This window comes from Gallus gallus, chromosome 3, assembly GCF_016699485.2.
Source record: "Gallus gallus isolate bGalGal1 chromosome 3, bGalGal1.mat.broiler.GRCg7b, whole genome shotgun sequence".
NCBI classification, from domain to species: Eukaryota; Metazoa; Chordata; class Aves; order Galliformes; family Phasianidae; genus Gallus; species Gallus gallus.
The window spans coordinates 21979351-22005975 of NC_052534.1; the positions used below are offsets into that span (position 1 = coordinate 21979351).

General features: G+C 40.4%; 2 protein-coding genes across 17 annotated transcripts in view; one reads left to right on the forward strand and one right to left on the reverse strand.

Annotated features, from left to right (window-relative positions):
* The window catches only part of RD3 (retinal degeneration 3), a 57100-nt gene extending 55747 nt beyond the window's left edge, over window positions 1-1353 (forward strand). For 5 of the 6 annotated variants that reach the window (XM_040697346.2, XM_040697350.2, XM_040697351.2 and 2 more), the window contains one exon: window positions 158-1353. The gene's annotated coding sequence lies outside the window, so the exon portion shown is untranslated. The remainder of the gene's footprint in view (window positions 1-157) is intronic. The other variant, XM_040697349.2, reaches the window with a different exon arrangement.
* Window positions 1344-26625, reverse strand: part of RCOR3 (REST corepressor 3) — a 26411-nt gene continuing 1129 nt past the window's right edge. Inside the window, exons 1-12 of one of the 11 annotated variants that reach the window (XM_046938793.1) lie at window positions 26278-26401; window positions 25606-26000; window positions 21909-21986; window positions 20111-20163; window positions 18240-18401; window positions 17762-17886; window positions 16238-16334; window positions 13009-13227; window positions 11318-11395; window positions 10496-10553; window positions 5142-5383; window positions 1349-4710 (exon numbers count right to left, since the gene is read on the reverse strand). In XM_046938793.1, coding sequence (XP_046794749.1) covers window positions 4366-4710; window positions 5142-5383; window positions 10496-10553; window positions 11318-11395; window positions 13009-13227; window positions 16238-16334; window positions 17762-17886; window positions 18240-18401; window positions 20111-20163; window positions 21909-21951 — 1422 coding nt within the window. In that variant the 5' untranslated portion in view covers window positions 21952-21986; window positions 25606-26000; window positions 26278-26401 and the 3' untranslated portion in view covers window positions 1349-4365. Of the gene's footprint in view, window positions 4711-5141; window positions 5384-10495; window positions 10554-11317; window positions 11396-13008; window positions 13228-16237; window positions 16335-17761; window positions 17887-18239; window positions 18402-18805; window positions 19804-19874; window positions 20000-20110; window positions 20164-21908; window positions 21992-25500; window positions 26001-26277; window positions 26404-26625 lie in introns of those variants that run through there. The other 10 variants (XM_046938792.1, NM_001396764.1, NM_001396763.1 and 7 more) reach the window with 10 other exon arrangements.

Genomic DNA, 26625 nt, shown 5'->3' on the forward strand with positions numbered 1-26625 from the left:
GGCAACCCCGGGGCGGGGAGAGCCCGAGGCGGCGGGGGCTGCGGGGCGGCCCGGGGCGGGGTAGCGCGGCTGCGGCGGGAGCGGGGGGCGGGACGGTGGGGGATGGCGCTCCTCCCCCTCGTGCCGAAATTAAGCGTATCGCTGTTATTATTCTTAGGGATGCCCCGTTATTCGGGATTCCGCCTGTCTGGGAAGTTCACGGGAGCGCCGGTCGGAACAACAGGCGTTACGTTTCTGTGAGTAAACGCGTATAGCGGTGAAGGAACAGATCCGGTGGAGGCGGGATGGCACTCCTGATCCCCATCCTACCGACAGACGTTTCAGCTCCCCCGGAGCGCCGCAGGGTGTGCCGAGGGGCCACCGAGCAGCGGGTTGGACCTCACTGTCACTGCAGCTCCTGGAGAGCAAAGCAGCAGGGCGACGGAGATCCCTCATCTCGGGGTTACGTGGGTGTTAGCCCAAAAGGAGCCTTCTGCACCAGTAGCAGCAAGGCTAAAGTAGTTCTGCTGCCCGGTTATTTTCATGTACAAAACTACACGTAAGCAGATTTTTTTTAAAGTTGTACTTCAGTATCTATTTTAGGATGTCTGTTATACAGTGGGGCCGGTTGCTTGTAAGTAGTATGGATACTGCTCTCTGTATGTGTCCTTCTCTTCCCTCCGGAGTATAGGCTCTTCATGCCTTATTCACCAGTAGCTCAGTTAGAATTTAAATTGTGTTAGGCTGTAATTGGGCATTAAGTGGTATTAAAGACTATATTCTTCTTCTGTACTTCACACAGAACTCCCTGTTCTCAGAGCAGATCTCTGCCATGCCCATGCCTGCTTCCAGTGCACCCCAAGAAAGGAAAACAGAGGTTTTTCTGCTTTAACTTTGGGGAGAGCTGGAGGCTTATCATATTTATCACAATGCCCCAAGGTCTATTTAGCACATTTTACGGTGCCCCATTTTGCAGCATGGCTGTGACAGCTGATTATTCCCTGTTTCCTTTCTGTTTGGAAACACAGATTGATCTAAATCCTCTCAAGAAGTTTCTCTTGGCCCTGGCTTTACTCTCATTTCTGACACCGTTCCTGCTGAGCAGCAGTTCTCACTTCAGCCCATTCTCTCCCTTTATCAGCAAGAGGCTCGGCCCTGTTCTAGTCACCTTCATCCTCTTAACTTTGTAATCCTGTGCGATTCCTACTCAGGCTCCCCTATAGGTAAGCTACAGGCTCATGTTTGCTGGGGTCTGTGAACTTTCCAGAACAAGAACAAAGACAAAAAACAAAACCTAAGGACACATGCCATGGTAATTCCTTTCACTCATCGTCAACTGTGTAAGAAATTAAACTGCTGTACGATGATGTGCAATGTTTAGTGATCGATTTTATTAATGCAGGAATACCTGCTTCGCTCCATACCCATTCTGATTTAAAGTGCAACAATTAGATCTGATATTTTCGTACATCCATACTTGGCAAGCGTTGTTCTTCAGACGACGTAGTTCAAATTATGCCTTGCATTTGTAAAACCTGTCAGTTTTAGTACCGTTTTGCTTTATTAACTAAAATAAACTGTACAAAAAGCTGTAGAGTTACATTAGCTTTGAACAATGTCAGATACACGTTCTCAGCCGAACTTTAGTGTGCAAACATTTTACATTTTTTAAAGTGACAAAATTAAGCCAACCTTGAAGTCAGAGTTCATTACTACATTACAAAAACAGGAGACGAGATATGGCAAAAGAAATTCCCCACCGAAATCAACACCATTGTATAATTTTATTTCTAATTCTTAAAAAAATAGAAATGAATTTAGAAGAGAATCACAGTATAAGGGCCCTAACATATTAGACTATTACCAGGTACATAAAAATAGAAGACACAGATTTCTTTGAAACTTTAATCCTTTGATTAAGCAGCAAGCATATCACTCTCCAGGCAAACACTGCTTAAAACAAACCCTACCCCCAAAAACAGGACGTGCAAACTGTATGCACATACTCTGCAAAGCACACAATAAAGACATTTTGCTATGTACATACTTATTTAGTACTACAAACGCTAGGAAATCCCTACTGTGTGCTACAGTGTTTGTAAAGGAAGAAATACTACCCGTCTCTGCCCCTCCCGCCCCCTTCAAATACAGCACCTTTGCCCAGTTATAGAATATTTAAACAAGATTAAACTGAATTACAATGTACTGAACAGTTTTATAGCAGTTGGTGACGGCCAACTCTACTGCAACACCCAACATTCTGCATACTGAAGTCTATCGACGAGACAAGACAAAAATTAGCAAAGGTACAATACACACACCTGGGAGACTCAATGCTTTAAAAAAAAAAAGTGAGAAATACTGGAGATGTACCCTATCACTGTCAACAACTGAGATATTTATCAGATGTGGAAATGGATTTCCTATCAGTTTTAAAAACCTGTCTGGGCAGCAGCCAGATCCATATGTAGCTGTTGAGGGACACTTAGGACTCCAGAACAAAAGGTTCAGTGATCACACGTTCCTCAGCACCTGCGTTACAATGCTGCTTTTCTCAGGAGAGAGGTTATCTGATGCTCACATAGTGGCTAAGAACCTACTCTGATGCAGAAGAAAATTCCTAAGAAGAACCCTTTGTATGAGATGTCAGTGCACTGCTGAAAGCTGTACTGAAAGAAAAATCGAGCTTGATCTGAAAATATTTGTGAATTAAACCATAAAGGTGAACACTTTAATTGCAATTCAGGTCACAAATATCAATCCCTAATGCTAGATTTACAAAGGTAATAGGATCTGGTGCTGTAAGAACTTCCCTTTGCACAAATGAAAAGCTTTAGCCAACTGCTAACTGATGGTCAGACCACCCCATTATCTGTGGAAAGAACAAGGGAGAGCACATTCCATTTTCAAATATAGTCTCATCTGAGTCATGGGCAAATCTAGCTAATAACAGAATGGATTTAAAAGGACTTTAAATGCCAGGTATAAACAAACAATTTTCTAGAATAGCATGGCAGTTAGCAGCACAATGTTTTTCAATAGCTTGACTCAGATCATAGTTTCAAATGCTGGTACTGAAACTGAAGCCTGGTTTACTTGGAAGGGAGAGGTGTTTGCTTTAAAAACAAACCAACAAAAAACTACTGCTGGGCATGAATCAGGGTTTTAGACAACAAGAAAAATGTAGCAGTAAATACAGTGGAAAATAAACCCCAACCTTTTATTCTCCTAAAATGGGGAAGCCATAATTAATACCCAAATGCAAGTTTTACTAGTGAATAAAACAAAACAAACCACGATAGCCGTAACCCAGCCTGCCAATCTGCCAGCAATAGCAGAAATGAGACACTCATTTAACACCGGGCAGGCAGGCAGCAGAGAGCCCTATTGCTACGTTACTCTCCTACCGCCCTCAGCCTCTCCATGGTGCTCCACCATGCATCCTAGGCAAGATATCAATGATCTCGCACATAACAACTGTGAGCAGGCGTTCTCAGAGGACTGAAATTCTGCTGTACTTAAATGAGAGAGGTCAGCAGAAGAACTAATTAAATGGATGGCTCTCGCTAAGCAGTTCCTCTGCTGTCATCCCTCTGGGTGCTGGCGGTTGCTGCCGCTCCCCAGCCCAGCCTACAAGAGACAGTGCAGCGGGAAACTGGACTCCTGTTTCCAGACAGCTTCTATGACTAGAACACACGTGAAGTTTAGTATATTTTGTACAATAGCTCACTGAGTTTTCAGAACACTCTTGAAGAGGACTATTTAATAAGAAAGTACCTTTTTTAAACAAGAAAAAAACATTCTGGGAAAAAACATTAAGAGAAGAATCGTCTACCTTTTACAATTGCAAGAAATGCTTCTACAGATACCTAAACAGGGCCAAAAATTCTGAACCTAAGGCCATTAGGTTTACTTTTTTCTCCACTAAAAAGTAAAAAATAAAATAAAAATTACACACAGAAAACCACTACATTTAAGTCTCCTACAGTATTACTTTTTCCTAGATTTGCCAGCCTACTTTCCTGTAGTTAGATGCTCGACTACAAAGAACCGTAATAAAATAAACAGAGTAAAAAAATCAGTTAAACGAAATCCCGGTGTGTTGAACATTTACTCATGTATGAAGTTAGCTTCCTTCGACAGTTATTCACATAGAGGAGGGCTGCACTGTAGGCATTGTTCTTCTGTACAAGTCTTCTACAAAAAATATTTTTACACAGGTGGTCATTCACGTGGTTCCAGTACTGGTTATTACCTTGCTCCTCCGTAAGACTGGTCTGCTACCTGTGAAGGCTTGCTTTTCCTCTGCTTCTTTATTTGGAAAAAGAAAAGTACCTTGATACAGTCTTTCAGATGTAGGAGTTAGCATCATTCTGCTTTATTTCTTCAGTGCAGAGTGGACTGGGATTCTGTCTGAATTCCAATCAGTGAGGGTGGCTGCTGGCCGCTAACAGTGGTTAACACCGGCCTTGGGTTCAGACGGGGAGGCATGGAATTAGCTGGGCGGATGAGCGGTGGGGGAGGCTGATTTAGGGTTGGCCTTGGCTGAATAAATCGCGCCTGTTGTTGGAGCGGCGGAGGCTGACGGTGGAGAGCAGGAGCAGCAGGAAGTGCTGGACGCAGTAACGGGGGTGGCTGATTTAAAGTTGCTATGGGAGCGGTGGGAGCTGGAGCAGATGCCTGTGCTGGAGGTGAAGGGCCTAAACACTGAGTGGTCGGAGTGCTTTGCGCCTGCACAAAGGACAAAGACAAGATCGTGTGAAGAGCCGTCCCAGCCGGAACGCAATGCCGTTGGGGTTGCCACTGTCCACTACACAGGAAACAGCATTTAAAAAACAAAACCGAAAAACTGAGAAGTTACTGAAAAGAAATCGCCAACCAAAATATTATAGACGGCAGAACTAAAAATATCTATGAAGCAAGAGTCTTCTTTCTAGAACAAGAACTGTATTTTAACAATAAGACAGTAACGTGATCGTCACTATGAAAGGTGCGGTCCTGTTCCCAGCGGGTTAACGACATTGGCTGAAGTTCTATGCAAGCTTATCATCATTCTTTAGAATGTAGTTTGCCACTCCACACCATTTAACCTTACATTACATCACTAAATAAAATGCTGTTCCTCAACCCATGCTTACTTATATCTGGTACACAAAACACACCTCATCTTCTTCATCAGTGCTCTTTCCTGATGGCACATTAGAAGTATTTTTTGTGTCCTCCCCTAAAGCAGAAGCATCACCATTAGAAGCCAGGGTTCCTTGTTCCGCTTCCCATTCCTGCAATACCTCCTCTAAGTTAAACCGACGCCTGTAGTTTACAAAGAAGTTCTTCACTTGGCCAACAGTCTTGTTGCCAATTACATCTGCAATAGCTTGAAAATCTTTACCATATTTGCGGACACCTGGAAGGCAAAGTAAATAACATAGCTGTGAAGGATCAGTCAGACACAGCTACGTGTGATGTATTTATAGAGAGATCCTATGGGACCTGCAAACCAAGGACTCACTAATTAGGAGGATTTCTCAATTAGGAGAAGGCCTCAATTTCCATTAAGACAAAAATATTTAATTTCATAGCTATCAACACATAAATCAAGAACTTTATTAAAAGGTCATTACCCACTCTTCTTAAAAATCCTGGCTTACTCACCAAGCCTCCCAACCTAAAACCACAGAGATCTGGACTCTGACAAACCAAGTAAATCAGTGTGCTTGGACTAAAGGCAGAAGCCCAGACTAAATTCTAGAAGGGAGAGGGGGGTAACTGAATACACGTGTGTAGCTGTAACAGAGTATAGTGCTAGAAATGCCAAGTGGCAAAGGTTGACACAGCTTTTGTAGGTTCCCTCCACACCAACTCCCCACCACCTGTGCAGCAGTGCTGAGCACAGGGGCACAGTTCTGTACATCACCATACGCTGATTATTCCTCCACTTGTGACATGCTGTACTGGGGCTAAAGAGTAACTGGCAAGCATTCACTGGACAAAGTTGTTTTAAAGCTTTCATTCACCATTCAAGCTGGGTAAACAAACCTGGGGCTTTGGACAACCACCTAGCCGAAGGTAAACAAATACAAGCCAGTGGTATCTGTGCCTAAGACAGCCTAGCACCAGCCTCCAGGATCAAATTCTGCAGCAAGGAACAGCGGGACAAAAGATCTTTGCATTGTTCTTTTCACCTGTTCTCATGTCAATATCAATGTGTTATCAGCACTCCACAAGAAAAACACTGCTGGTCCTTCCCAAAATACCGACAATGCTTTTTAAAGTTCTAAAATGACATTCACATATAATGTGGAAATAAAAAAAAAACCAACAAAATGAAACAGAATGTTGTGGTTTAACACTAAAATTGGAATTAAAATCTGAAAATGTTGGCTCTGTTTATTTAGGGTGTTAATCTAGTTCCTCTTCTCGCCTGCTTCAGGAGAAAATCCTCACCCTGAAGCACAGTTGCGCAAAGTTTATTTTTAATCATAAGTGGCCAGAGATGTGGAACCTAAAGAAATAGAACGTTACATGGATGTACTCTAAGGCACGGCAAGGCACTCTCCACTCTCAATAAACAGAAGACTCGATTTTGCTCTTAGCTATGCATGAGTGAATTACAATTTGACTTCTTATGCGAAGCTCCTGATAGCTACAGTGTTTAGAGGACAGACGCTGTCTCATCACAGAGCTGGAGTTTGTTCCTGATTTCATGTGTGGCTTCAGAAAACGAAACAAAATATTCAGAAAAGTGAGAGTTGATTCAAATCTGAAAGCTATGTATCTTTGCAACTTAACTGTCAAAAGAGAATGACCTTCATCTTTCTCTGATGTTTTCTACTGTCCTCATTAATAGGCACTTCTGATGTGGCGCTTACTCTCACAGCAATTTAAGAGACGAGTTCAGCTCTAGGATAGTAACAATTACTGCAGCTGAAGCTGATGTTACAACTGTCAAGAGCTTGGCAACATTAGGATTTTTTCTTGGGCACACAAAAGAATCCAACCCCTCTGGCTGCCAGAACCTTGGAAAGGAAAAAAAAGAATCTAGCAGAGACTCCTGGGGGAGCACATGGGTATCTGGACAAGGCAAATACAGGGATTTGGCTCTGCATCAGGTATTAACTAAACCCCTAAACAGCCGCATGTACCCACTGAGCACTCCCTCCCATGTTTTAATATCCTTGGATTGCCCTACCATTATCACTAATTTATAATGATCATGAAATGTCTGCTGCAACATATTTACACCCTGTAGAAGTCATCCAGCAAGCAAAGCGCCCAGCAGAACAAAGCATATTTTTGTTCAGGAACTAGTTCAGACTTTTAGTGATTTCAGGGTTGTCTGTTATTAAGCTGTCTATACCTCCCCTTTACCTGCAGAACTGAACCTCTTAGCTAATTTCAACTACAGTTGACAGAGACAAGCCTACTTCCAAGCAGACAGCTTGAAAACAGCGCATCATGACTTCAACTGAGAGCCCAACTATGAGAAGCATCTAAAGAAAAGCAAACATCGTCAGTTTAGCTACACACAGCACTACCCATCTTGGACTTTTCAGAGTGTTATTTAGCACTGCTATAGCATTATCACAATGACTTTGTGTATAAGGATGTAGTAAAGCACTTCTACGCTACATCAGAAACAGACATTCAGTATATATTTTATGACTTTTTTTTACACATAAGATATTGGCACATCTGTAAGTGTTGATGCCAACTCATCATTTTTCTCAAATCTGAGCACGTTACATGCACATCCTTATACTAATTCTGTGCCAAACAGCACCCAAATTATTTCTGAAGTGTTTAATATATTATTTATTAAGAATAATTTTATTAGGATGCTGCAAGAGAAATTCTAAACACAACTGCATAGCCTTGCTTCACAGGCATGAATGCCTCTCCAAGAGCTCAACTGAAATGAGCCCTGATCATGGGAATCATTCAACCTCCTCTGAACTTTGCGGAGGTAAGTGGTGCACTTCAATTTATGCATGCTCAGCAGTGTTTCATCTTAGATGTCTATATCAGAGAAATTCATAAACCTATGTCTTACACTGCCTCTGCAATCTAATGCTGCGCTGCACAGCAAACGATGCCAGGTGCACAAAAAAAACCAAAACATTAGCTTAGGTTCAAAGCAACATAACACAGCACCACAACGAGGCAGAAACAGTTAACAACAACTTCTGTGTTACAACAGCCACAGTTCCAATGTAGTATGATTATGGTGCTCCTAGCAACTATGTTATCTAGGGTTGGATCTTAGTTTTCCCAACTGTTTTCCACTGCAAAAATCAAGACTGCTTTTCACTTCAAATTTTGCTCTTTTGAACAAATCTTAATTTATAAAGATGACTGTGCTCGCACATTTCTGTACACAAAGTTTGTAAGTCAACAACCTCACGACAAACTGCCCCACTGCATTCAATGACTATTCAAAGTCAAACTGTAAGTTGATTAATGCTGCAAAGAGTTGGAGAGTTGGCTCGAAGATCTAAAGTCTGAGTTCTTGACCGCAGTGGAAGCAGCCATGCTACTTTTAAGATTACGTGCTCAGCTCTATTATTCTTCTCTTTAATTTCAGCTCTTTTTTAGTTACTGCCAATCTCCTGAGATTAGCCCACAGACTACAAGGATTAGTTCATGTTTTGAAAAAGTAGAACCAAAACTGTACTACAGCAGATTATTTTTCTGATTCCATGGTAGGAATTACAGAGAACAAATTTAAGAAACGACACCTACCTGCTTAATGCTGATGATTTTTGTAAAATTATTAAAATATGTGCCAAAATACATCAATATCTTTGACAAACTGAATCAATTTTAAGTGTACAAACTAAACGCCCCTACACTTGGGTCCTTCAAACGTTAGGCTTCTAGTTCAAGCGACTATTTTGAAGGAAGGGATCAGGGTCCGTGCTGATCCTCAGCTTGGGAGATGGGATGTTAACACCTACAACAGTCATATGCTGGGAGGGGATAACAGAGAAGGATGGGATAAAAATATTCATGCTAAGGTGTTCTCCTATTCCCATATTAGATAGCGGGCAATGAAAGACACTATAAAGAAAAAAAAACATAGAAGCTCACGGAAGGTCAGTGAAAATGGATTTCTTCTACTAGGTTTAATTTCTCATCCTATTAAGTATTAGAGCTGACTACCTTTATAAAACGTTCTGTCAAGGAGAGACTGGAAGACTAGAATGCCTCTCCAGGCAGTTGTCATCAATCCTCTCTTTTTTCTCCATGTTCCAGTTTTCTCATTTCCATTGTTGGTTACATTCTGCCATAGCTGAACAAAAGCCCAATGCATTCTCATTACTTCCCAAACTGTTCCTTGGTTAGAGCTCTAGCAACTAAACTCTGAAAATGGAAGGTGATTTGAATCCATTTACAATGAACCTGGACTTTCCCCATTTCTGCAGCAAGCACTGTGCCTATTAGACTACCACATCAAATACAAGCACCTCCTCGTGTTGCATTTGGGAAGAAAATTTAAAAGTGTGCTATTTAGCAACACTGAAGGAACTTAGGACAGAAAACAGTTTGAAGATGCAAATCTCAGTTTCAGAGGCATGCAAGTCGAAAGGTATGACACACCATTCTCTTCAGCATTTCCATTCACAATTTGAAATAAGCCTAATTTCAGGTTCAGTCACCTGGCCAATAACTACCAGGTATGGTACACCTGGCAACTTTATACTGATAAGTGGAAGGTTTTGTACTAAAATTGAGTCTTTCATTTTAAAGCAGGTGAAGAATACAGGGATATATCATATATACATGTAACCGAGCTGACCTGTATTATTTTGAAAAAGATGATCAATAGAAGTGAATCAACATATAATTACTTCAAAACAGTAACATGCTCTCTAGGTATATCCTTTGCATGATCCTTGATTAGGCTGCACGTGTTAAAGCAAGGCAAGAATCAATTTTCCTTCGTATAAATGGAACAACTGCAAATTAGCCACACCAACAGACTACTAGAAATTTTTAGCTTTCTCCTCCAATGAGACTGTTACATCAGCATCCACTCAAGACTATTATAGGCCTCCAATGGGTAGATATCTGCTCTTTTGTTCCCTTACGAACAGAGAAAAACAACTGTTCTTAGCTGTAATTTTATTTCTGCCTCTTCCTACTTCAAGGATATGGAAAGATGTCTTAGAAATGTTTGCTTCAAATGTTGTTACTCCAACTACTACCTCAGTCTTCCACTTTGCAGAAATTTGTGTAAGGTTATTTAGAAGATGATTGAAGGGAATTTTCAGTATTAATACAGCTGTTAAACCCAGCTTATACTAAATCATAAATAGAAAAGCTAAGCGAAAGACTAGCGATGTGATGTTTGAATGAATATGCTAAGTATTCTCACTACTTCTGTTGTTTTCCCAGTAACTTCCTTGTAAGACCAGATAGAAGTTCAGCTTTCTTTAGAAGGAAAGCTAAGCACACGTCTGAACACCTCTTAAAATACTTTGCATCACATTTCAGGTCACTACTACTATTAACATACCTTGTACTGCAAGAAGCTGCTCTTCTGTGGTCCAACGGGCATTGATTTTCTGATTAGACTATTAAAATTAGAGAAATGGCACAAAGATCATTAAAATGTTTCAACAGCTGTAAAATATCTGAGCATTAGAATGTATTTTAGTTGCATTACAGATTGTAACATAAGTAAAAATCTCTTGCATATAAGCCATAAATTTATAGTTTTGCTTTTGTGAAGAGTAAGTACCATTTAAGGATTTGAGCATAGATCTAAAGCAGAGGAAAAGCTACTGCTGTATTACAGTTCCTAATTTTACCACCTATATCAGAACTTGTGCACAAGCTAATGATCTTTATGCAGACAGAATTTGAATTTATAGTCAAAGATATCTAAACTATTACAACTTGGCACTGGGAGTCTTTTACGTTCACGTTATGTCTCATATGCAACCTTTCAAACAGCCAAAAAGAAAACTTCTGTAGTAATCTATCATTCACTCCAAATGCCCAAATCTTATATACAGCGGTGTTTTCACAAACAGCATAGAATTTACTGCTAGCAATCTACAGAAAATACTTCCAATCAGAAAAACAGTGAGACAATTTCATCTCCCTATTGTCATAAATAGATACAACATTTCAGTTTCTTCTGCTTATTGTAAACATAAAAAGAAGCCTACTACTAATTTCTTGTAAAAAGACCAAACTCACCACATCATGTTATTCAATGGATCCTGTTTAAGCTGCTGCTGAAATGCAAACGCTATGCTGCAGCAAAACATTTCTGTAGCTTCCCACTAATGTAAGTGCAAGGCCACAAGTTCTGATATTTATTCTGATTTACCTCAGGAGGTTTGAATTCTTCAATCCCGCCTTCCATTTTCTGTTTAAGTGCACTGTTTACTTGCTTAGCATTTTGAACCTTGGTCAAAAACAACAAAGTTAATCAGCTCCACAAAGAAAGTTGGTCACTTTACACATATATCTTCACTAGGATTGCCACAAGTGTACCTCCTAAGTTAGAAAGAGAAATATTACGGTTTAAGGCTTCACTACTTTTAACCATTTTTTAAAAAGTAAAAAATAAAATAAAAAGTACAGCACAGTTCACTATGGAGAGAAAAATATTCAAGCCAGTTTTTCAAAAGAACAGGTTGTCTGCAAGAATGTTAAATGAAGGACACAAAATGCAAGTTTTGATAATGATACATGTGTTCTTGAAGAAGAATGCAGAATATTCTAGACACAAAATTCAGTTCCTAGATTTGTAAGAGAGATGTACTGTATGTGCAAACTTCTTCCTTCTCCAAAATGTACTTTGAAAAAGAAGAAAAGAAAAAGTATGAGATGTTTCCAGTTAGTTGCTTCTGACAGACTGCTTTTTATCGATCTATGATTGTGATTCCCTTCACGGATGCTTGTTGGAATTATTAAAAACACGTAAACAAAATGCCTTAGTCTATAGAAAGAAGAGAGCTTCTAAGTTGTACTTATACCTATATATCTATTAATATACCTATTAGTCATTTAAACCTGACAGCGATGCACATAAGATAACATAGTAAGAATGTAGTTTTGCATACTATGTTGCACATCTATTACAAGAGTTCTTTAACTGCGGACACAAAAGCAGACGGCTCAGTAGGAGATTCCAAAGGCTGCATCCCTGAGACCACTGCAAGAAAAGAAGAGAAAGAAACCTCAAGGATGTAACTCACCTACACTCAGGCTAAAGAGTGAAACCCAACTATGCTATTTAGTCCCAAAGTCCTGCTGTGATAGAAAGAAGTATATTTATCCTGCAAAAGAATACAAGGGAGCAAAAAGCTCATGAAACCCTTTGTTTACTCCACGATTTTGCAACATGGCAGCACTTAGCGGTCTACAAAGAGGCAGAAATTCCAGGAGATAAGCCTTGAACTTGTAGCCTAGGAAAGCAAGCATGCACTTGAAGCTGAATAGATTGCGTCTCAATTTTAAGTGCCAGAGGTTAACTTCTTCGTGCAAAGGAGGCAAGCATTACAAGAGAAGACTACAAATTTAGTAAGAAGCAGAAAGCTCATCAATTCAGAGAAGTAACAAGGCCCGTGATTTTTTTCCCCTTATACTTTCAAGTTATGTGGGGTACTACAATTTGGAAAACAGCCACAGTTTTAAGCATAACGACTTCCACCACTTCACTGGTTGTATTCTCAACTGCCACTTAAATGTTTTTACCAAAGTAAGAAAAAAAAAATATCAAATATGACTTTAGTTTTCTCCTCTCCCCAAATAAATAATGTTTTTTTCATGCCATGCTCCCCCCACCCTTTTTTAAGAGAGTCGTCTTGTTTCACATTATCCACAAAAGCAGAGAAACAAAAAAAAATAGAACTGAAGAACAGCTAGTGTCCAGCATTTCTGGTGATAACTGTGGAACAAAATTAAGAAGGCTCGCATTAAAGATGTTACAGACTCTTCACAGGTAATCTTATAATCTACAAAAGCATTACAAGAACAACTTGAGATGAAAACAAGACCAATAACCCATGGTACCTGTCGCTTTAATGAGATTAGTTCCATATCCAGCTGTCTAAGAATTGTGTTGGCTGCATTGGGACTACAGGAAACAGCTATCACATCTTCCTGGGTCAGGTACATGCCTTTTGGTGGACGGCATTTGGAACGCTGAGAATGGTGGCGATGCTGCAAGCTCTGATACTCTCTTCTACCCAGCCCTATCTTGCTGGTCTGAACAGGCTGCTCATTATTGCCCTTTAATTCACAAGAAATAAAGTATTAAAGAATAACAGCATCTCATACAAAACTTTTCTTAAGAATAACGTATCACATAGCATTGTAATGTCATACTTAGGACAAAAAAAACCCCCACACCCCTAATCTAATATCCTCCCCTGCACACAGTATCCAAACTAAGTCTTGCAGATGAAGTGATGCAGCACACTAGTCATTTGCTGGATAAACTCACAGTAGGTTTAGAAACATCCATTTTTCAATCTTTTTTTTTTTTTTTTCCCCTTGAGCATAGCTGAAAATTCAGAATATGGTATAGAAATCACATCTGAATACTGTGAGAGAGGGCAGGAATCAAGAGCTTCTTATGTACAAAGAAGCTAATTATATATACTACATGTTTAAACCAAGTAATCAGTGGATGTGTGCCTTGACTTTTGGTCAGCTATGGAGACATCAGGAGATGGTTAGGGAGAGGAATCAGAGAAAGTCTGTCAGGACTGGCAAGAATGCACAGTGGTGCTTTTCACTACTGCAAGCACTCTAACTTGGAAAGTGATAGTGCTGTTTGCTTTCTGAGGGGATTTGAGATTTGGAACAGACAATAGATTTACTTTTGCAGTCTTTATAAAATTCCATGTAATTTAGCAAAGTTAAGCCTTTGTTTTTCATTTATTTGAAATGGAAAGGGACAGTAAAGAGGAGATAAAGTCATTACAAGTGCTGTTTTGATATATTTGGACACCTTTATGGAAACTGTAGAATCATGGCCTGAACCTCTGATTGACCACCTGAGGCAAGCACTGAGTCAGCTGCAGGGGCACAGGTGAATGCAATTTCACCTGAGTGACCGGAAGAGTGACCTCCTAGACCTCATTTAAGGGCTGACTCCCAAAGAAGAAGGATCTCTAGCTGGAGATCCTTCCTCTTGGAGCCCTTCTGCGAGCCCAGGACACGGGTAAGATCTTTATTTCATTTTTCCTTTGTAATGTGATAATCTCTCTGGTCCAGTACCTGTATACCTGTTTGCCATACAGACACCTAAGAGGACAGAGTTTCAGCTTTGCCTTTTATGGACGTGTTGCTCATCAGCTAGTCTGTATGTATATAGCTCTTGTAGAGCAATTGGGTAGATTACCTACAGACCAGGAATAGAGAAGGAAAACTGACTCTCTCTGTAAGGGTTTTTTCAGTGTGGAGCAGTGCTGAATTCCAGAATGGTAATAGGATTCAGGCTTTTTGCTACCCCATGGAGCTCCCTGCTGGCACCCATGCAGGTTAAAAGTAGGTGGCTGTCTGATCACAATGAAGAGAAAACAAATTGCAGCAGTCATGATCATTATCTTCTGGAGCATTAGTACAGATTAGCAAAGAGTATTTTGCTCTTCTAAGCTTGACCTTCTGCCACATCCTCTTCGCAGCTAATGCAACATCTTAATCCAGTCCACAGACTTAATAGAGGTGATCTTAAAAGCACTTAGGATATTTGCTCTCCCTTGAAAGTTGATGTAGAGCCTTACATCTTTGACATTTAAAAATGCCAAGGTTAAGCTTACTTCTAGCCCATTTGTACAACTTGTTTTCTAGTTCAGCATTGTTCTTTCAGTATGACATTGCAGTTCTCTTCTGCTCAATCTGGATTTATAGAGAGAACATTATTTCAAGTTTTTGTCCTGCCAGGCTAGAGCATGTGGCTTGTTTTAGTTTTCTCTAGTAAGATAAAGTTTCCATTGCTCTGCACTTTCAAGTAGCCTATTTTACCTAGGAAGTGAAAGTATATAAATCCCACCAGAAATATCAGATTGGAAAATTATTTAACGCAGATACAAACAGATCATCAGAAACTGCAGACCTCTTCTTCTCATTCCTAGAGGTCTATGAACATACTACTTTCAGTCTGGATTATGTGATTCAAACAATAACTAAGGAAATTGAACCAAAAAAGCCATTATTTACAAGTGGCTTAGGCAGCAACCAAAAACAACAGATTATAAGAACACTGTCACAAATGGCAAACCAAAAAGTAACAGGGTAGAAGTAAAAAAAATATATCAGGGCTTGTGCCATTTCAAGTCCTAAACAATACATATAGGCAAGTTAAAAAAAAAAAATCTCAAACTCTTTTATACAAAGGGATTTTTGTAATTGTCCTTTTTTCCTCCCTAAGACATCTAGAGAGAAAAAGTGATGCCAAATATCACTGCAAAACTGAGAATAGAATCCACTATCACCAGCCTCTTAACATAAAACTTCATAGTTCTAACAGAAATTATTAATAATCCCAGATATTACTTCATGATCCTATCGGGATACTGAAATTTTCTGCCATCTTTCGTCTCATTCTCCAGGAGCACAAATGCTCAAACTCTAGGAAAACCACAAAGGTATTAAAGTTGATCAAGGAAACAATCGAACATTTATACACTTAACTGTTCTTTTCTAGTCTTGTTCATAAATAGTTTCATGTTATAGCCCAAAGAAAAACAATAACCTCAATACACTCTAACCACAGCACTTATCTGTAAGGCTAACAGCAAGTGTTCATTTAAGGAGACTTTTTTTCTGTACATTTACTAGTAAGAAGCATCTCAATAAAGCCACAAATCAGTTGAAATGTACAACCTCATTGTGGCTTCAAAAGAATAAAAATAATTATTAGAAAAAAAGTCAATTAAAACATGCAAGATTTAATTTCCAGTAATTCACAACCAATAGAATTGTAAGCACACTAACAAGATAGAGGTAGGGGGAATGCTGTTTTAACAGGTAGTTATGGTAGAGATAGCATACATCCCTTATAAAACTTTAAGATCTTTCAGGAGATGGTGGTATTATGACCAAAGAACAGCAAGTGTGTGTACATATATACATATAGTTTATAGTACATAGTTTATATTGGAAGTGATCAAAATCCTGATCAAAAATCCTGTGATGTCATCAGGCAGCGAACACATAGATGTTAAATGTCTCTACTATGAGATATATTCTTCATAGTAATACAGTCACAGAAAACAAACAAACTGACATTCACCATTAAGTTATCTGTTACCTCCTTTTTGGCTTCTTTTTTGGGATCATAATCGCTATCATTTCCATCCATTGGATGAGGTTCTTCTACATCATCATCACTGAGGAAAGATGATAAGAAGCCTGTCATTTTAGCCATTTTTTAATCCCAGATATGTATCTTGCTAAGAATTACCTACTCTAAAATATAACCATAAATCTTGATTATTTAGATATTATGTGACATTTCAAAATTATATGTAGTTTTCAAAAATAGAGCTGCTACAAACACATTTCCTTATTACTATTACTAGAAACCCTAAACTATAGTTTTGAAACCACTTGTAAGACAGCACAACTGGTACTGCTGTCAAGAAATTGGTGTCACCTTCTTGCAGTTCAACCACTTATGCCAGCATCAACACTTACATAGTCAACTACAAGACCAAAAATATCCTTTCATTTGTCAAGTTAACTTAACAGATCAGTTTTCCAACCATTGCACCAAATTTATGAATAAACACTTGTTTAAGTGTGGGGGGAAGAAGAGGACACTAAGATGGGAAAATTCAGGACTATTTTTTCACCAATCTAAAATGCTTCAGAGAGGGAAAAAGAAAGTCAACCTGCTATTTTAATTCAAAGACAAAAGACTGAAAACAGTAATTTACACAATATAATTTCTGACTAACGTGAATGTAAAAAGAAAGTTCCCAGATATCATGAAAAAAAACCACAACGCTACGTTAGAAGTAAATTGATCACCTTCCATGATTTTTCAGCTATAGAGTCGTGCAGTAAGTGTGGGAATTTTAAATTTCAATAAGTTTCTCTTTTCAATAGCATAAAAGCATTCTTTTAAGTCAGTTTTCTATACATGGAAATTCGTACCTTATATAAATATGATTATGGTACTTAAACAATCAAATTAAACAAGTCATAAAAGGTGATAGGTAATACTTCAGCATACTGGAAGCAATATAATTTTAATTTCACAATAACTCAGTGAAATGTTGTCCTCCTCTACCCAAGACAATTTAACACTTTTGAGCTCTAATTCCCTTTGAGTGATAGCAGTTCAAAGTCTCTGAAAATAAGATTTATATTAAAAAAAAAAAATCACTGCAGTGGTTGGTCTCTTAGCTATAGTTCCATTCTAGTTTAAAAACAAAAAAAGCCTTATTCCCACAAAAACAGCCTCTCCCCCACACAAGAACACCAAATAGAGTTAGACTTCTCTAGTGAAGCATTATTTCTATACCATATCCCCCAACTTCAAGTTCTCTAAATCTATCCTTACAGTTACAAAGTAAGTATTCAGGCATCAATTACAATTGATACTGACCACAGCAGTATAGTTCCTATAGTACAGGCATTAAACCCCTTGCTGAAAACACATCACTACAGATGCTCAAACCTATAATTTCACATTTAAGTACAACAGCTGGAAATTACTCAAAACACTTTACCTGAAAAAACTTTTACCTTTTTCATCTCTTTACCTAAAAAGACTTCAGTCTCTAGTTAGCTACTTAAGAATATGACTTACCTGTCACCTTGATTATTTCTATTAGCAAGCTTTCGAGCCTGTCGATCCATCAAACTTGTCCTTGAGCGAGTTTTTTTCCAAGAATAGTAGTATTTTACAAGGCTCGCAATAGTCTTGTCTGGAAGCTAGAAGAATTCATTAACATATTAATACAATTTTTTGTTAACGTTCCACCTAAGATTATAACTCTGTTCTATTTACAACCACCTCTACTCAATTATCTTAAATGCATGGATGAGACTGAAAGGAGAGATGCATTTAAAAAAAAAAAGCTGGGGGGCGGGGCAAGGAGGGACTTTGTTATTAGAGGGAAAAAGCTACATCTGACACAATACATGGAGAAATTAACTTAGATCTTATATTCTAAGCTGTTCCCAAAGCATCTCTGCAGAAATCAGGATAAAATTTTAGCTCAGTGGAAGCCTTTATTCTAATGCATGTGAACTTCTTAATGCTTCTGATCAAAATGTTACTTTACCATTTGCTGGATCCTGTGAAAGCTCTTTCCATGGAAGCTAAATGCTTGTTCAAATAGGACTTTGTCTTCAACTGTCCATTCATCAGGGAAGGGAGTGAAGTTAGGGAGATCCGCAAGGGACTTCTCAATATTGTGTTTATGCCAAAACAACATGCCGAGAGCCTTTGAAAAGAAATAGTCCCTTTTTGGATTTAGTCAATTTTCCATAACGTTAAGAAAAGGTACAAGCAAAAAGGCAAACATTTATTTTAAATAAAATTGACCATCAGAAGCCCTTCTCAAAATATATCTACAATTTTGTTGGCTATGTACTCATAGGCTACAAAATTCTCTTTGGAGATGGTGTGAAGAGTAGGCACACCTGTACTTCTTCATTAAAGCTATGATACTGAGATAATTTAAGGTTGGCATGGCAGCAGTACTTCTAAGGTAGCATAAAAAAGAGGTTGACAGACTCAGATCTGACCTGCTGGCAAATATGTATCACCTACACAGATCCATATAGGCCTTCAAGCCTTTATGACCAGCCCACTCAAAAAAAAAAAAAAAAAAGAAAATAAAAATACTTTTCTGCAGCCAGAGGATCATCCAAAATGCAAGTTTGAAAGTTCAAAGTGAGAGTGGTCTTTCTACAACTCTCCGATTCACAAATAACAGCATGGCCACTTCCATGTCACGTGCACCTAATAGGGAATGGAAATTTAAATATATATTCTTACATAGTTTCATTGCTCAATATTCTTAAAGAATTTTAGACCTCTTACACTTATTGCCTGAGAATCAATGACAGATTTGATGCCAAGGCTGGAATTAGGAAATACAATCCACTCAGTTTCAAACACACGATTGCCAGTTGTTCCATCAGCTCTCTAGGCCCCTTCTAATAACCCAGATACAACAAACCTCTTCTCTTGTTAGAATGGCAAGCAACAAGCACCTCTTGCAAAGATGATTCCTATTTCACTGAGAAATGCTTACAGTATTTCATACTGTAAGTTGCTTTGAAATTTAGTCCTTTTGTAGACTTACTTTGAGATCCCCAAGCTCCGTCTCTTCTCTAACAGAAGCCAAACCATGTATAAACGTTGCCAAACTGCACTACTCTAGGAATCGCAGTGTTAGCAACATCTTCTTAGGACAGCACTTGACTTCATGAGCATTAAGTCTTCGCTGTTATAAGCCTTCATCCTCCAAAACTTAAGCATACAACATGTTCCAACTTGCATAGCAACTTTTGGGGGGTAACAGATAATCTCAGTTTTACATAAATTGGCTAATTTATGAAGAAAATTACAACACAGCTACATGCAGGCCAGCAACATCTAACTTGTACTTTTTAATAGGATGTTGACTGGAGAGTATTAAAAATATATATAATTAATCTTGTTTGTTATCCTTAAACCTAGAATTTGATGCTGTTTCCCTGTTTTTGAGGGGGGGGGGGGAAAAAGTCTTGAAGTTTTTGCTTTTTTTTTTATTGCCACTTCTGGCCCTATTGCAACCAATGCTTCCAAATTCTACCACATGTGAATTGTAGAATTAAACACTGAATTTGTAAGCTGCTTTCCTGAGAAATTCTTTAGCTAAATATACACACACAATTGCATGACATGCCCAGTGTATCAAGAAACATACCAAACCTTTCAAAAGTGCACATTACAAGCTGAGCATGTCATGAAAAGAAAGAGCTCAATCTTTTGCAGAGAATCCAGACCACAACTGTATGCAGATCCATTTAACTGCAGTGTTTGCTGCCGTGCCTGAAGAGAAACAGCGTTAATTAATGGTAACCAAGGGGAAAAAAAGAGTTGTGTTATACTTATATATTTTAAAAATCCTTTAAATTAGCACTCTCGCTTCACGGCACTTACCTGTTCCACATTGTATCCATGTTTTTCCTTTGCTATTGCTATATATTCATCCACTGTAACAAAGCAATGTCAAAATTATTCTTTAGTACTTAGAATTCTGCTACAAGGCTCCAAAGAATTAGCCATCTAATATGGAAAGGGAGTCTTTCCATGCTTTAATATAATACATAGGCCCAGGTCCCTCTAAACATTAAGCATATTTGTAGCTGTATTCATAGCAAATAAACGGTAATATAACACTTAATTTTGGTGAAGTTTGTACGTCAGTTAATGCTCAGTGAAAAAGATGTTCGTTTTTAAACTCACAGAGGCTCATCAATTTTGGGGTTTTGTTTTTCTTTTAAGTCAGAAAGTAGCTCTTTAGAGAAAGGTAAAGTCTTCTTGGAACACACTCCAAAGAACACAGACACGAGGGGAGTGCTCAGACACCTGGGTTAGCTTTAAATTCAAGTACCTCTGCTGTTTGTATTCCCAAACTTTAAAAAACTTGTGTAGTTTATTGTAAGTAGTTTCTAGATCAGTAATTATACAGATCCTTTATATTGATATAGTTAAAATTAACTAATTTTAAAATTAATTATAATCGCAGCATGAAGCCAATTCACAATACAGAATACAAAAATTCAATAATGAAGTTATCAACATTGATAATGTTTTAAAAATCATATTTGTGCATGTTAGTGCCAGGTTTGAGCTGAATATCATCCATCATTATGCAGTTAGGTCTGATGGAAGTCCTGCTAGTTTTGATTGTCAGTACATACTTCATTTTTACAGAAACAAACTCTTCCCATTCACCCATAACAGTTCACAATGAAGTGGCAATTAAATTAAGTAAAAAGGAAAGACAATTGAGAAAAGGAAACAACTATATTCTCATTACTCAAATGAACCAGACATGTCCTTGTCATGAACTATTGCCACAAAGAGTTAATTGTACCTTAAATGAGCAAAGTCCCTGTTCAGTAATCATACTTGTAGAGTATCTTATTTCTAACTGTTCTGCAGTAGCTGAGGGTACGTTCCCTCAAATGCAAAGGATGACACAAACTCTTAACTACTGGCAAGATATAGAAACTGTCCCAAGGATCAGATTCTCATGACTGCATCCTCAAAAACTTATTTCTCTGTATTACCTCATAGGAGTGGGGTTTGAACTGGATTAAACAAGTAATTGATTACCTTTATTCAGGTAATTCCTTTATTTCATAGGATCATTAAGGCTGCAAAAGATCACTAAGATCACCTAGTCCAGCCATCAACTCATCACCCCCATGCCCACTAAACAATCTCCACATTTCTTGTACACTTCCAGGGATGATGACCCCACCACTTCCCAGAGCAGTCTGTTCCAATGCCTCACGCTTTCTGAGGCAAAATAGTTCATATTTCAGGTCACTTTTATGGGGGAAAAATGATGAGTTTTTCCTAGTAAAACAGAACTAATAATCCCTTGAATAGGGCCTTAACAAAACTTTCCTTGAATACATCCATTGCAATTCCTTTTCCAATATATTTAGAGCAGCAAGTTCCTAATGGTTAGATGCTTTATTTATTAATAACTAAAAGGCTTCAGGGACTTGTCTGAAACATACAACACATTCGGTACAATTTGAAACAGACTTAACTACAAAATAAGACAGGATCCCCTATAGTTTGCTAAATAAAAGCAAAGCTTTTTTTTTTTAACTTACAAACCTGGAATTCCATTAAAACAAGTCAACAGCAAACAGGAATTCTAGAAACAGCTTATTAATTTAACTTAAGCATTTGAATTCCTAAGCAGAGCAAGACTTACACTTGGCATCTGGAATATTATGATATGGTGACCATACGAGCATCCCTCCATTATCTTTATCGGTGTATTTTGTGGCACCTGTAAGAAAACAAGCAAGTCTTAGTGCTTATACAAATGTTCTAGAGAACAGCTATTCATGGGACACTAAGTTAAAAGTCAACCACCTTGAGAAGCCCAGCTCAACTAAGGTTTTGATTTTCATAGCCATGTACTCTTGATGGTCGCAGCCAACCAATCTGCACTGCTATAAAAAGTAGACAGTTTTAAGGGTCTTTTTCTCCTCTGTTTCTGCTTCCCCTCTACCTGAACCATAGCAAGGGAAACAGTTCAAGTAACAAACCTTTCATGGGGACAAAGCAAGTTTTGCAACATTGATGTGACTTTGTACAAAGCATGATGTTTCAGTCTTTGATTTAAAAACATGTGTTTAAAGAAATTTCCCAATATTGGAAAAGCATCAACTAATAGTTACTTTTTATGGGTATTCTACAAATGTATTCAACATTTCAACTTCTGAAGACATCACTCAACAACTGGAGTGTTTACACCACTGTCAGCACGAACTTCTTGAGGTGCTTCCTCAAGAAGGAACCTCACTCGCATCTTTCCTGGAGAAGGGTAGATTTATTTCCTCAAATAATTTCACTCCACTTTACGCTTTCACCTTTGACATTTAGATTCTACATCTTGTTGAGAAACAAAGCAAAAATTATAACTACTTGGTGCCTTCTAATCATATACTAAGTTTTGTTGTTCTATGCTCTTTACTTTGGCAGTGTTCTGTAGTTGCTATCATCTTTGCTGTCTTTAGATCTATTAAGACTGTAAACTCAAAAATACTTTAATTAGACACACTGAAAGAACTCCTGTGTCTGCTGAACCACATATACATAACTACAATAAGTTTAAGAATGTACACAGAAGCCCCAAAGCATCCGTTTCAAAGTATAACACACCAAAGAAAACCCAACCTTTCCAAGTCTAGCATAAGAGCAAATTCTCTAATATAACATCCTAGTTTGGAAAAAGAAAGTATGAAATTTTTAGTCATTAGAAAAGCAATATTCTCATGAAGAGTGATGCAAACATGTCACCGTTGTACCACCTCTTCATCCAGTTGTTTTCTGTCAGGAAAGAATGATTGCTGCCCTGTATCCCACTCTCTATAAGTAGAAACTAGGATGACCACTAGAGAATACATCAATTTATCAGGCTCTCTGCTTGTGTATATCAAAAGCCTAAGCTTAATGTGAGCAGACCCTCAGTTTTCCCTTAAGAAAATAAAATAATAATCCTGACAGACACCTGCAGACCTGTTTACATCAAGGATGCTGTTGGCTATTGAATACTCCAGCACTAAGGTTAACAACCTATGTCCTGAGCCCTGTCATTTGTGCCTGCAGGAGGCAGCTGACAAGCAGCCCCAGCAGGCAGCCCTTTCAGGTTCAGCAAGACCCAGCCAACTGCTCCTCCCAGATGGCATCTCCACACTGCCAAAGGGAAAGCAAAGTGTGGCAAAGGCCAAACAGCATGCATGTGGGTAGGTTGGTACTTGCGCAAAGGCATCCTGTTCTCAGCCCTGAGTATCCATGGCCACCAGACTGGGATCCCTCCAACTCCATAAGCAAGACCAGGGTCTTTCTTCGTGAGAACCACTTCTTGTCCTTCGTGCCCAAGTGTTTGAATGAGCAGCACTCTTCCACTCCTAAATAAAAGCTGAACTGCTTCCTAGAGGAGACGTGCTTATTATGGGCAGACGCTGGAAATAACAGGCAGCACCTTACCCACAGCAGGTGAGAAGAGCAGAAGCATATGCCAATACGGAAGACGAAACCCATTAGCTACATCTCAGACACAAGTGTCCCCTCCCCAACCACACTGAGCTATTTTGGAGAAGGTTTCTGCACTTTGGCTGCTGCCAATGCTGTCAGGAAACAGTGGTGGCTGGAGATGACAGTAAGCACTCCCTACGGCTTCTGTAAGGGAGCAACCGCAGCACCAGACTGACAGCTGGTACACTGCAGTTTAGCATTAGCAGAAGTCAGGTGTGCTTGGAAAACACTGCTCTGTACATGACTATAAGTATAGAGAATAAAATGAGTATCTGGAAACATGCATGACTTAATAATGGCATTGGGGGTGTCTGGTAATTTAACTTTAAAACCCAAGGACTGGACATCTTAAAAAAATAAACTGGGAACTGTGAGGACAGATGACATAGAACAAGATGCAAGTTCTATGTACTTCACCATGCTATTCCATTACCTCAATTTAACAGATGCCATTTTTATATAGGAAGGTTAGAAGGAGAAAAATTGTACAGATGTACAATGAAATGAAATCCATAAGCAACCTGAAATGCTCCAACACATTCTTCTCCACTCACCCCCCAAGAACAGGGTAAATGGGAAGGCAGCATTTCAGCACTAAGTAAGCAGAACTCATACTAAAGCCTTTGTGAACTCTCATTGTACCATGGGCTGCCTGACTCAGGACAGCACCGATTCTTCAGTGTAAAATAACTCTGTGATATGGCTGCCTGAGGAGGTCACACAACAGCACAGCACCTTTCCAGCAGTGGCATTCTCCATGGCTCTTTCCCCAAGAAAAATAACCAGACAGCCCCCAGTGAGGACACAGCTCCGTGATACCCTGCCACATAGATGGTGGGTCAGAAAGCTGAGGCAGAACGTTCTTCCTTGGGAATATGAAGTACTACAGGGGAACCAACAGGAGGAGACAAAAACCTGGGGCGCAGGAGATGGTTTATTAACTCGGCAAGTGAGGTGAGGGGATCTAGGGGCTTTATTTTATTAACGCCATTTATCACAGCAACTAAACAGACCTCACTGCTGTTAGATCTAACGATGACTCCAAGTGCTGTTTCCACCACAGCTGTGGCTGAAGGCTTGCCTCTGCAAAGGGCTGATGGGTAGAACGTGGGAAGAGCACATTTCAGCTTCTCCCAGCTGCTGCTTTCAGCCACTTCTTACCCCAAGAGACCGGCAAACAGCTGATTAACCTCCTTTTAAAACAAACCATCTTCAACTTCACTCCAACCTGAGCTCGCCTGCAATACTGCCACAACTTTAACCGTGAATGTTTTCTTCCTCGACACATTGTTGCAAAGCATCGCTCGCCAATATTTACAAACTGACAAAGTGAGGCCAAAGGCTCCCCGTTGGTTCTGCTCAGAGTTCTGTGGGTTTTGACACCACCCGGTTGTATCTGAGATGGACTCCTGCCTTGCAACTACCTTGTTAAAGAAGCATTTGAAATCAGGTAACCAAACACGTATCCCAGCATAGCGGGGAGACCCTCAGGAGCAAAGGCCTCAGAGGAACCGCAGGAGGAAAAACCATGGAAGTGAGTAAATGAGAAATAGTGCCTACATCCCTTTATGCAAACCCACAAGTAAGATGGAACGCCCATCGCATCATTTGCTACGTTAAAATCGAACAAAACCAAACACACCAATGATAACAACACAGGTGTATAGGCGAGAGGACAACGAGCACAGCTTTGTGCCCAGCATCCCTCAGAGACGCTGCCCCGAGAGCCAGCAGAAAGCAAGCAGGAGAGACCACGGGACCTTGCTGAGAGCTCCTCAATTTGGTAACACAGTAAGGATGCATCCTACTTTTACACGCTGAAGTTTTCTGTGTAACGTAAAACGTTGCTGTTCCAAAGGAGTTACCATCTGCTCAGCCCAAGGGTCGGGTTTGTGCACTCAGAACAATGCTACACGCCTCTTCTAGAAGAGTTAACCAAAGGCGAAAGGAAGGCCGTGCATTTTTCCAGGTGGCCTGTAGGAAAAGCAAGCCCAGGCTGCACATCAGAGGTGATCGTTTTTATTTATTTCCACGGAGGCGGCGTTAAAAGGAGAGGTGCGGGCGGCGGGCCCCGTTAACAAAGGCCCCGGGCAGGCGCCGCTCTCGGGGAAGGGCATTCCCCGCGCCCGGCCCGCATCCATCCCCCCGCCCGTGGCCTGCGGGGACCCGCGCCCAGCGCAGGGGCCGGGGCCGAGGAGGCACTGCGAGGAGCTGCGGCCCAATCCTCTTCCGGTAGGAAATCATCTGACACCCGCGGAGCCTGTTCGGAGAGCAGCGAAGTCAACGGTTCAGCCGAGCATCCCCCGGCCCCGCGGCGCCCCGAGCGGGCGGCGGGCGGGAGGGGGCCGCGCTCGGGGCTCACCCCGAGCAGATGCACAAAGCGGGAGGGAAATCACGAACCCACCCGACCCCCCCCCCCCCCCCGCCCTCCCAACCCCGCGCCACGCGCATCCCCGCACACACAAGCAGGGAAGAAAAAAAAAAAAAAGAAGAAGAAAAAGGAGAAATAAATTATGACCAAAAAAAAGCGATTTTACCGGGCTCAAAGTCGGGGATGCGCGCCTGGTATTCCGCGCCGACCCTCATGCCTACATCTGCAACACAGAGCGGAGGGAGGAAGGGCAGCGGTGAGCGGCCGCGCCGCCGTCCCAGCCCCGCGCCGCGCGGGGGGGCGGGAGCGCCGCCCGGGAGCCCTCGCTGCTGCCGCCGCCGCCGCCGCGCGGGCGAAGCCACCTCCCCCGGCCCCCCCCGCCCCCCCGCGGATGGAGCCCCGGCGGCCGGCAGGGAGGGGGCCGGGGGGGCGGGGGCTGCCTCCGGCAGAACAATGGGGGCGGCGGGCGCTCCCCGGCCCTCGCGCCCCCCCCGCCCCGGCTCGGCGGCGCGCA